Genomic DNA, 11,498 nt, shown 5'->3' on the forward strand with positions numbered 1-11,498 from the left:
CCGGTGAGCGATTGAATGGGCGGGGTGGGGGCCTCGGTGGCGCGGCGGGGCGCGGAGGGCTGCTGGGGGTGCGCGCGGCGTCCCGGCAGGGGGCAGCACGAGACGGGCGGCGGCGGCGGCTGCGGTGGGGTGACATCCGCCGCTACCTGACTCCCCCTTCTATGTCGTCTCGCCTCGTTCGTCAGACCACTTCACTTCACGTTTCCCAGAATCCTCTATACTGCACGCCCGCGGCCGCGCCCCGCGGCCCCGCGGCCTCCGCGCTCCGCAGCAGCAGCCCCACGCCCCACGCGCGGCCCGGGGCCACGGCCCGGCACGGCGCCCGCCCAGGGGTGGGGGTGGCTGGGGGTTGTTCCGGCAGCGAGGCGGGTAGCTTCTGTTGCGTCACTGGGGGCTGCGCGGGCCGCGGCGCCCGGCGGCGCCTGCCCACTGTCAGGTGGGCGGCGGCGGGGCGGGGCGGGGCTGATGGCGATCGCAAAGACAGGGCCCGCGCACAACGGAGATACATCAAAGCTGATGGAGACGTAGGTCTAATGGCAGTTTTGGGGGGCTGCATAAGGAGCTCCTTGTACTCGCGATGCCCCCACCGAGTCCATGGTGGCGTGGCTCGGCGCGGGGGGCGGCCGCAGCCGCAGCCTTGGCGCCCCGGAGGCTCCGCGGGGCGCGACTCGGACGCCGCGGCCCTCGCGGTGCCGGGTCGGACCGGTGCGTCATCGCGCCTTTATCGGGATGATTCAGAGTGCGTCAGTCGTCAGTCCCCCCCAGGAGTCCGGCGGAGGTCCTGGGGCGGCGGGGGTGGCGCGGGCGGTGGGCGCGGCGGGGGCCGCGGGGGCCGTGCCGCGGGCGGCAAGCAGACTCGGCGATGCTGTGCCGCAGCCGCACCGCCGGCTCCCCCATCCCATCCCGACCCATCCCGCGGGATCAATACGGATACGGCCGCCGGGCCTCTCGACGCCGTGCTCCCGGGGCCGCCCCCGCGAGCCTCCGGGAGCGGCTCGGCCGGGGGCGGCGCAAAGGCCCTGACGGAAGCCACCCCCGGGTACCGCGGATCCTGCGGGAGCACCAACTCGCGCTCGCAGCCCGGCTTAGTGCACGCCGGGACGCAGGACGGGTAGCACGGGGAAGGTGAGCGGGCGTGCGGGACCCAGTCAGGTCGGCGATCAATACCCGGAGTGGAGTGGTGACGTCCTGCTAGCTGACCTGACAGCCGAGCTGGCAGCCTCCAGGCCTGCTCCGCGCGCCAGGGGCCTAACTCGCCTCCAGGCCTCGAGCTATCCAACCACCCCGTGCAGCGCCGGGCTGGCAGCAGCCGGGAGCAGCCGGGCGGGAGGCCTCGCAAGCACTCAGGCGCACCTGCCTCGGCACCTGCCCCCCGCCCCCGGGAACCACCCTGTGCCGCGCCGGCTGGCCGGGGGAATCGGATGCGAAGCGGGGGTGGGGGCAGAGGTTTGTGCAGGGGGTCACATTCCCTGGAACGTTCTCCATGTCTGCGCCCGTGACCTTTCGCTAAATAGCGCCCCCCGTGTGGACGGCCGGAGGTCGGGCCGGGCGGGCGGGGTGCTTCTTGAGATGCAAGCGGGCGTAGGTGAGGGAGCACCGAGACCAAGCTCCGCCACGCCGCCGGTAGTGCACCTGCACCTTGCGCCTGCGGCAAGTAGTACAGTAGTCGAACATTGTCGGTGGTGACGCCCGCTTTCGATGTTCCCGAACGAATATCAATCTCATTTCCTGCGAACCAGAGGGCCGCGAGCTCGGCCGCACTCTCATGGCGTGACTCCATGCGCGACATGGGCCCGACATGCGCCCGTCCCCTCCCGGCCGCCGGGGCCGCCGCCGGGCAGCAGTGTTCCCATGAGCCGGCGTGCTGTGCCTCCCATGGGACCTCATGCGCCCCGGACAGAGCATATAGACGGCCCGGTTGGCCGCACCGGCCCCGGCCCGGCCGGCGACGGCCCTTGCACCCTCCCTCCCCCACCCCCTCGCCATACTGTTGAACGCGCGGGTACCGCTCTCTCTCTCTCCCTCCCTCTCGCTGACGACGCGCGTGGGGTCGCTTTACGCCGCAGCGCCACTAAATCCGCACCACCGCAGCGGCTCTTTCCGCTCCCAAACCACCCTCCTGGACGATCGCTTCCCAGCAACAGCGTGGGAGTGACGGCCGAGGCGAGGGCTCCTAAAGTGCCGAGCCCGCCGGAGTGGACTTTCTTCCCTCTTCCCGCAAACGGCCCGGTCTGTCCGTCTTGTATGTCTGAGGCGCGACCCGGCGGCCCAAAGGTCTTCCCGACCAGATTGTGCGAGACGGGCTGAAGGGCTGGGTGGGGCGAGCTGGAGTATGAGCGCTCCGGAGGCTGGAGCGGGCTGGAGCGAGCAAGGGCGAGCTGAAGTGAGCTAGAACAGGCGCTCCGGAGGCTGGAGCAGACTAAAGAGAGCAAGGGCGTGCTGGAGTGAGCTACAGCAGGCACTCCGGAGGCTGAAGCGGGCTGGAGTGAGCTAGGTCTATGGAGACCTACGGTATCAAAGTGAAGTGAAGTGAAGTAAGGCAGGCACTCCAGGGGTTGGAGCGGGCTGGAGCGAGCAAGGGCGAGCTGGAGTGAGCAAGAGCAGGCACTCCAGAGGCTGGAGCGCCCCCATTCCATAACGAGCGAGCCCCACCCCTTCGTCCCCGGAGGCTCCAGGCCCTCCAGGCTGAGGGTGGTGCGGCGGTGCGGCCGGCGCTCCGGCGAAGGGCGCAGCCTCCGGCCCGCTCCAGCCTCCGGCCCGCTCCAGCCCCCACCGCTAGGCCCGCCGGTCGACAACGCCGTTGCCTACATGTATGCGCTTGAACCCCCTACATCCATGGAGCGCGTTCGGATAGCTCCCCGCTTTCAGAACTGCCACACCAACGTTTATAGGAATTTTGTTAACCCTTTACCCGTTTGCCCCCTCACGATCCTGCATCTTACAGGGTGGTCTACAGACCCCGATAAATTTTGTAATTGTGCTGATGTACCGCATGCAAGCAGATGGGCGCGTTGCCTACTTGCAAGGAGCCGTGAGGCACCGTGATGAGAGACCGCCAGCCCAGCTACATGCGGTACATACCGTCTGTACAGGCAATACACCACGGTGTCCCGGGTTTGCCTACCCGATCTGCCCGTAAGGCGCCATAGCCGCTTGGGTATGCAAACCCGCAACACAGGGGAGTATTAGCCTTCCCACTCGGTACAGTTTAACTGCGCATAACTATACGAAATTCTCCGGGGTCTGTGGGCCACCCTACGACAAACATTTTTGTCGTTTTCCCTCAAATGCCACGCGTATAACCTTTCGATGGGGCACCCTCCGTCGTTGGGGACGAGACGGGCGACCCGACGGCGGCGGCGGCGGGAAACTGGAGTGTTTCACTAAAGCCCCAGACTGATAGGGCCGCGACGCAAAGGGGCCTTCCGGTCGCCGGCGAGCAGCGCGCGGGAGGCGCGGCCAGCGCCCGCCGGCCAAAGGGCTGCGTGGGGGAGGGGATGGGCGGACACTGCCTGCGTGCGTGTGTGGGTGTGCACGGCCCCGCACGGACCGCACGTGCGAGCGGGGGAGGAGGAAGCCACTGAGTACGAACGTGTAAAACGACAGCAGGATGCAAAGGGCCTCTGACGCACCCGGAGGTCCTCGGCGGTGGGCGGGGCGGGTGACGAACGCGACGGGGCGATGACGCAAACCCCCTGCAATACTCACTGGAGCCGTAGTCCAAGCTCATGTCGGCGATGTCGTCCTCCACCTTGTCGGGCGGCGGCCCGTCGCCGCCGTAGTCCTGGTGGTGGGGGTCGCTGCCGTCGCCGTCGGCCGGCGCCGCACCCTGCTGCTGTTCCGGCTCCAGCATGGCGGCGGCGATGTGCGATGCGCGAGGAGGTCAGCGGCGTGGCATTCCCCGCCGCAGGGAGGGCGTCGTCGTCGTCGGCGTGCTCCCCGCGATAAGCTCGGCGATAACCCGCGGTGTACTACGGCGCGCACCTGGGCTAACGGCGGGGTGGGGCGGGGCGGCCGGGTCCGCGGCGGGATGGCCTAACGGCGGCTCCGCTGAGGACGACGCTCGGCACAAGACTGGACTCGGAGTGGTGGCGGCTGCGCGGGCTGCGCGCCTCGGGCTAGCCTCTGGCTGCGATGCGCCCGTACCGCACCGTCCCCCTCCTCTAGCGCCCTCGCCCGGGCCCGGGCCGCCTGCGCGGTGCTGGCGGTGTGCGCTGCGTCGCCGCGGTGCTAGAGCGCGTCCTGCTGCCGCCGCGAGAGCCCCGCCCGGAGTGTGGACTGGACTACTGCGGAGCGCGGCTGGCGCGGCGCGGTGCGCGAGCACGGGGGTGAGTGTGGAGAGGAGGCGGGCCTGCCGGTCTGGCCGGGCTGGGCCGAGGGGGTGCACGCCCGGCTACGCCCGGCACGCGCGCGGCTCGGCTGCTCCGCGTAGCTCCGCGCTGCGCCGCCGGGGGCTCGGCAGGGGCAGCAGCGCCACCACCGCCGGAGATGAGAAGACGTCGCGACGCCCCGCGCGCGCAGCCGGGACTACACCCGGGCCGGGCCACCCCCGCGGAGCGAGCGGGCGGAGCCGGCGCGCCCAGCTCCAGAGGCACCGGCTGCGCGAGCTGCGCGCGCTGGCCAGGCGCCCCTCTGCCCCTCGCGGGACCCGGCCCGGTGGTGCCGCGGCCCGCACCGCGCACCGCCCCAGCTGCCCCAGCCAGGAATAGCTCGCTCGCAGCCTCACCTGACCCCCATCCCCCTCCCCTCCCCTGCCTGGAGCTTGGGGAGCGTACAGGAAACCCTGTCGCGGTGGTGCTAATGCCCTACACAAAAGGCCTTCCCTGCGCAAGGAAACGGCCCGGAGGCCATGTGACTACCGACACAGTTTAGTTGAGCAAGCCCGTCGTTGTTGTTATAACCCAACTTGAGCATAATAGCCGCTTCACCATTAGCCGATGATCCAAACGGCGAATTAAAGGCCTGTAGGATAGATTTTACAAAAAGGTCACCTAAATGGGAATGGGGCATTAAATTGAGGGTTTGTCTACCTTCTACTGAAAAGGTCAAATGGGAATCGTTGTAGCCTGGTCAAAATGAGAACCCGAGCTAAAAGGGTATAGAAATTTCATTAAAAATTTGACAAAGTTTGGAGTGCTATGAGCAGAGGTACACCATAGTAATATGTAATTGAGAAACAATTTATCACAACATAGGAATACAAGATATGGAATGATAACAAGCTGTTCCTTCGCGTTTGTAGTTGTATTAACAACCATCCCACTTACTTTTATTGGTTCTGTTCATCAATAGGATTGTTGGCTTACATTCTTAAATTCACTCAATAAAGATCACAAATTAAATGTCACTCACCAAAATGCCCACCAATCACTGCACTGGTTGCAATACTATAGCTATCATGAAAAATTGTGAACACCCTCAGTCTTGCCAGAAACAATTTCAAAGTGTTTTGCAATTCTCAGTCATAATCCGAACTTACGAGTTTCTGAGACAAAAAGAGGTCTAAATTTTTTAAAGAATAACAAGTATGAAAAAAATTGCAATATGAATTACTATTAGAGCATAAAACTAATACGTGTACTTTGGCAGTACCATCCCTAACCAATAATGATACACATATGTGCCTTCAGTTTTCCATGAACGCAGCCACACTATCAATGATTATATTTTTAAACAAATGAGGGGAAAACCCAATGTCTTCTTTAACATAAGATAACATTCAAACTTGCACCACATATTCACACACACGCACACAAAATATACCATAGTGGTACAAGATAGTGTTGTTGGCCTCACACATACTTTACAGCGTCACAGAAATCAGGGCAACAGATTATCAAGCTCAGCTCTAAGTCAATTGGGCAGTGATGTTTCAGCCCAAAGATTACATTTAATATTAGTCTAAAATTTCAACTAATTAGAAGCCTCCCCTGACCCTGAAATAGTTTTCAAGCTATGTGTTCTCCAACGAATCTTACAGCACATGATTTCAATGATTCAGAGGTTTTGAATAATTTTGGTTTGTAGCCTTTGAAAGCAAAATCCAGTTCTAGTTGCAAGATCACTGAATGTACTATATTGTACATCAGAGAATGCAACAACTTACAACACAGTGGCATAGGGGTAACTTTGCAAACTACTACATTCAATAGGCATCACATGGATTAACTTCCCTGACTTCAATAATTCAAAAATTTATTTAAAAATAAATCTCTGGAGTATAAATTAAAGCATTAGCTGTGAGCTGAAAATTGATGTCTAACATCAAATGAAAGGTCAACTATATTTGAATATTTGCACAAAGAACTAACTAAACTCCAAAATGGCCTCAATCGGAATTGGAGAGTTAATTTTTAATTAAGATATAGGGCAGAAATAGCTAAAAAGAAAAAAAAAACACGAATGATTCTGTAAGTACTCAAAATTTAAGGCCATTTTGAACTTCAGCTTGGGTCAGTGTCATTTCAGCACAACGTGCATTTTATCCATGTAAATGTGATTAAAAGATTCAGCCAAAACAGATTAAAAAACGACTCGCGTTTTACCATAACACATATTTTAGCTGACCATGTAGCTAATAAAGATAAAATAACATCACTGAGCTGGACATTGAATCCTTGATGTGTTTCCTTCCTCGTCGTCTGAATCCCCTCTTGATGTTCCATGGCTCCTTCTATCATTTGGATCATATTCCTGAAGACAGACTTCTTCCACATGTTCACCAGAAGGCATGGTGAAATCAGGTCGAGGAGGAAGAACTCCTTCAAGCATCTGTGAGCACAACAAAATCCATTAGTAAAAATCCCCCAAAACATGTACACACGAGATAAAACCAGATGCAAATAAACATCATGACACCATGAACTAGACTGCTTCCAACAAAGAAATTACCTTTAATTTTTCAATATCAGCAAAGTTATTACTTGGGAATGAAACATCAAATTTGATAAACAAGTTGCCATGCTCAAAAGGACTCTTGGGCAATGGCATACCTTCATTTGGAATACCTTTAACATCACCTGTAGAACAAGAGAGAGAATGCAGTGAAACTGAGCCGCTAGGTCAACACAAAGCAATAAGTTTTCGAGCAGAGGCACGCACCTGGTTTAATAATTTGACCGGCGGGGTGTTTAACCACTATATCTCGACCATCAAGATGTTTCACTAGGAATTGGAAGCCACAAAGTGCTTCAGTGAGAGTTATTGTATGCGTCATGAATAGATCGCAATCCGACCGCTGGAATTTTTCATGTGGCTTTTGTTGCAAAACTATGACAACATCTCCTACCTCCATACCAGGCTACACAAACATTAAAAAAACAACAATGAGTACAGTAAAAAAAAGCTAGATTGAATGACAAGACAAGAATGAAAAAAATATACCTGCTCATCTCCTTGGCCCCAGAATGTGATACGGGCACCATCTTCCATACCTTTTGTGATATTAACTTCTAAGATTTTTGTTTCAATAACAACTTTCTTACCCCGGCAGACACCACACTTCTCACCTTCTGGAATTGTCTGACCTGAATGAGACAAAGGAAAAAATAAGACATATAAATCAGAAATTAATTTATGTCATGTTAAATACACAATCTTACAAACTGCACATTACCTTCCCCACTACAGTCTGTACACTTCACATTTACTTGGGCTGACATGCCTCCCACAATGGGCTTGAACTGAATCTTGTATCCATTACCCCTGCAGCCACGACATTGATAACTTTGACCGGATTTTGAGCCTTTCCTGCACCAGACAAGAAAAATAAAATAAAAACTAGAAAATTTATCAAAGGTATGGTACTGAGAGTTAAGAACAATACTCACCCTTTGCATGCTGAGCAGATTTTATTTTTACTAAGCTGCAACTTGGATGTTTTGCCCTTATACAGATCTTCAAGAGAAACCCTGCCAAAATCACATTGACATTAGAACACATTTATTAATTTACTATAGGCCACTGAAAGGTTGTAATTACACTTACTTTAGGGGATGTATGGTGTCCTCCCCTTGATACCGGCGGCCTCCCATCCCCCCCATGCCTCCCATCCCTCCAAACAGACCCCCTCCAAAAAGTTGAGAAAATATGTCATGACCACCGAACCCTGGTCCCTCCCCTCCACTTTCTTGAAGGCCTTGCAATCCACATCTGTCATAAATCTGACGTTTCTTGGCATCGGACAAAACATCGTAGGCAAAGGAGATTTCTTTAAATTTATCGCCGGCGTCTGGATTTTTATCGGGATGGAATTCCTTGGCAAGTTTGCGATATGCCTAGAAAGAACAAGAGAAAATATATAAAAATGAGAGCACTATATTAGGAAGTCAATTCATCTGAAGTTCCCATCAAAATAAGACAGTGGTGACAGGTTGAGTATCAAGAGAGAATATGTTCGCAACACACAATTATTAGTGTCAGCTGGTTATGCAACTGCCATCATGTTAGTCACAACAAAGGAAGAAAAGTGACACCTCATGGTTCCATTCAACCAAATAAAACATTTGAAGAGGACACCATTGAGGTTAGTAACACTACAGATTTGGACGATAAAGTGCCCAACAAGGTACAGAACTTGAATTAAAATAATTTACAATTTAACGAATTGTGAAAACAGAGCAATCAACAAACACCAATTATTTTGGCGAAGTCACGGTAACATTAGGCAAAGTCGAAAGATTGGTTAGGTCAGCGAGTATGACAAAGGCAACTGGTCTTGAGATACATAGAGAACAGGCCAAGCATTCGCAAAAGTTAGAAAATAAACAACGTGACTAACGAAAAACAAGATTTTATCAATGTGGAAAATTGTAAGAAAGCATTTGCCTTGGCCTTGGCAGGACTAGAGAGATGCGTTTCGAAGGTGCGAGAACATTGCACATGGTGAAGTCTAGGGATAATTGCACAGGCACCCAGTCAGCGGCCGTCGTGTCGGAATATTCACCTTCTTTATGTCCGTATCCGAGGCAGATTTGGGTACGCCGAGTATTTCATACAATTCATTGCCATTGCCCCTACTGCCTGACCCGGCCATTTTCCCAGCAAGAGAGGGAGGAGAAGGAGGAGGGAGTGATTGGGATTGCCGCACGCACTGAGCAAAGGCAAATTCACTTCCGTCTCTCTCGCTTTCCTCGTGTTTCCCCTTCACCCTCTCCCTCTCCCGTGCACCCCCCGCCGCCCCGAAAAACCGCTCTTTCGTGGCTCGTCTCCGCTGTAGAAAATAGTGCAGCGTCTGCTTTGTAACACTTTGTGCGAGCCGGCGCCGTAGGGCTCGAAAACCACTTTAGTTTAAGTTGAAAATCATAAAAACAAATTATTTTACCAAGAACTGTTTGTTAATGTTAATGTAAATGTAATGAAGGCACGACATTTAAAGACTCATCACGACACCTGCCTGCAAGGCACATTTCGCATCGCATGGCATCTCTCATACCCATCATGATAATGCCTAAAAGGAGGACTGTTTCGAAGGCTTTTAGATTTTGTCCGCTATTTTCTGCTGATTTATTTTGGTAAGATGTTAGTCGCAATTAGTTATAGTTATGTCCCTTCTCCAACCGGGCCGGCGGCAACTTTACTTCTCATCTATCGGAAAGGGAAGTTCGCTTTTTCAACGCTGCCCAGTCTTCATCGGTGACTACGATTGCTGTAAATTACGAGATTTAGTCATGATCAGATTTTTCAGCTGAGTTTCTGGGTATATTCGGAACAAAAGCTTCTGAGAGGCATCTAGTCTAGTCGAACCAGCCCAAGAAGCATTCGCACTTTGCGCCGTTTGCGCCACATACCCTCACCACGCGCGACGGCGGAGTGATACATATCATCGCACAAGTCCCGGTCTCCATGATTACACATTTTGTGCATGAATCATGAATCATGACAGGGATAACCCCTAAATGGACCGACTCTTTGCTTTAGAGCGTTTCAGAAAGTTGTAAAAAAAGGAAAATCCAGGGGATGTGCGACGTTTTTCTTTTTTTTTTCGAAATCACTTTCGATAGATTGACCGAAGGTACCAAGACAATCGAAATGTGAATTTCAGCCGCAATACGAATCTGCTTTATTTTGGTGTTTATATTGAAAGAGTACAAAATGGCGAGTTCCTCGAGGTAACTTCCTCTATCTATCTCGTTGAATCCTTCGTTTTTTACAGTTACAGCGTTTTACACGTGTTTTACGAGTTCAGATTATTATCTTCTAGCGTTATTCTGTAGTATATTTGTATTTTTATTCACGCACCATGTCTCTGTGATGCATGACAGTATTGTCTGTCAGTACCTACAGGCTGAACACCTAGACTTCTCTTGTTTTGGAGGCAATTTAACCCAATGAGGCAGCTGTCATTAGATTGAGATCAATCGCATTAATAATGTCTTTCTAAAAGTATTGTATTTTTGCTATGTGCACCACAGAGTTGTTAGCTTTTCCTCAGAGTTTGCAATATGGAATGACATTATTTCTAACCTCTTATGACTTCTTTGCAACATTCAACATCTGGTATGCCTTTTGCACTTGAGTCACAACTGCGCCCAAATTATTGATGTTGAATTATTGAAGAGTGACGATTTATAAGACTTTTATATCAGTGAGATTGTTCTAGTGTACCTATTGTTCCTTTACTTGATGTCTACTTATTGACGTTTTGAAAATTAAACTGCATCCTGTACACAATGCTTCAATAGGTGCATCATGATGAAATGCTCTAGTTTTGGACTCATTGCTTGTAAGAATGTGAGTGCAATAGAGCGCTAACCATGTCACTATTTTGTCCCCAGATATGATGCCAACACAGTCTGCTGTTATGCACATCCAGAGGCTCCTCTCATTGAAGATTATAGAGCTGGGGACCAAATATGCTCTGAATGCGGCCTTGTGGTTGGAGACCGGTGGGTTTTCAGGGAAATGAAGATATTTATGTTTATTCCAAGAGAAAAAAAAAATAATGTCAATTTTATCTTTTGCAGGGTGATTGATGTGGGATCGGAATGGCGAACATTTAGCAATGAGAAATCTGGAGTTGATCCTTCTCGTGTCGGTGGACCTGAAAATCCTTTACTGAATGGTTCAGACTTGTCAACTATGATTGGTCCTGGTAGAGGCGATGCCTCTTTTGATAGCTTTGGTGTCTCTAAATATCAGAACAGAAGAACAGTAAGTGATATAGTAATCTATTACTGTCTCCAATTGTACCTCCCTACTTTCCAAGTTTGTTTATATGTATGTTTGTGTAATTTTGTCCACAGATGAGCAGCTCAGATCGGACTCTTATCAATGCATTTAGGGAAATTAACAACATGGCAGACCGTATCAATTTACCTAAAACTATTGTTGATCGTGCAAACAATCTATTCAAACAAGTACATGATGGCAAGAATCTTAAGGGAAGAGCAAATGATGCAATCGCTTCTGCTTGCCTTTACATTGCTTGTCGTCAGGAAGGAGTTCCTCGTACCTTTAAGGCAAGTTTTCTTTTCCCTCTCAATACCATTCATATGTCA

General features: G+C 52.3%; 2 protein-coding genes across 2 annotated transcripts in view; one reads left to right on the forward strand and one right to left on the reverse strand.

Moving 5' to 3' along the window:
• Positions 1 to 5,225: 5,225 nt before the first annotated feature.
• Positions 5,226 to 9,131, reverse strand: LOC113208631 (dnaJ homolog subfamily A member 2). The gene is made up of 8 exons (XM_026425713.2): positions 8,945 to 9,131; positions 7,987 to 8,276; positions 7,830 to 7,910; positions 7,616 to 7,749; positions 7,384 to 7,526; positions 7,102 to 7,300; positions 6,892 to 7,019; positions 5,226 to 6,771 (listed from the first exon to the last, which is right to left on the reverse strand). Exons 1-8 carry the CDS (start codon positions 9,032 to 9,034, stop codon positions 6,595 to 6,597), a joined length of 1,242 nt encoding a protein of 413 aa, XP_026281498.1. The 5' UTR covers positions 9,035 to 9,131; the 3' UTR covers positions 5,226 to 6,594.
• Positions 9,132 to 9,873: 742 nt separating this feature from the next.
• Positions 9,874 to 11,498, forward strand: part of LOC113208622 (transcription initiation factor IIB) — a 2,799-nt gene continuing 1,174 nt past the window's right edge. Inside the window, exons 1-4 of the mRNA XM_026425700.2 lie at positions 9,874 to 10,109; positions 10,776 to 10,886; positions 10,965 to 11,151; positions 11,244 to 11,459. Of these exons, the coding sequence (XP_026281485.1) occupies positions 10,093 to 10,109; positions 10,776 to 10,886; positions 10,965 to 11,151; positions 11,244 to 11,459 (531 nt within the window). The 5' untranslated portion in view covers positions 9,874 to 10,092. The remainder of the gene's footprint in view (positions 10,110 to 10,775; positions 10,887 to 10,964; positions 11,152 to 11,243; positions 11,460 to 11,498) is intronic.

Source organism: Frankliniella occidentalis, unplaced genomic scaffold (genome assembly GCF_000697945.3).
Source record: "Frankliniella occidentalis isolate FOCC.00 unplaced genomic scaffold, Focc_3.1 Scaffold73, whole genome shotgun sequence".
Lineage (NCBI taxonomy): Eukaryota > Metazoa > Arthropoda > Insecta > Thysanoptera > Thripidae > Frankliniella > Frankliniella occidentalis.

Excerpts from the sequence above, each read along its gene's own strand:
- LOC113208631 (XM_026425713.2), bottom strand. The coding sequence starts at position 9,034 with ATGGCCGGGTCAGGCAGTAGGGGCAATGGCAATGAATTGTATGAAATA. Across the intron at positions 7,911-7,986 it reads GACACCATACATCCCCTAAA|GGTTTCTCTTGAAGATCTGT; the intron begins GTAAGTGTAATT and ends TGATTTTGGCAG. Across the intron at positions 7,020-7,101 it reads CGGTCAAATTATTAAACCAG|GTGATGTTAAAGGTATTCCA; the intron begins GTGCGTGCCTCT and ends CTTGTTCTACAG.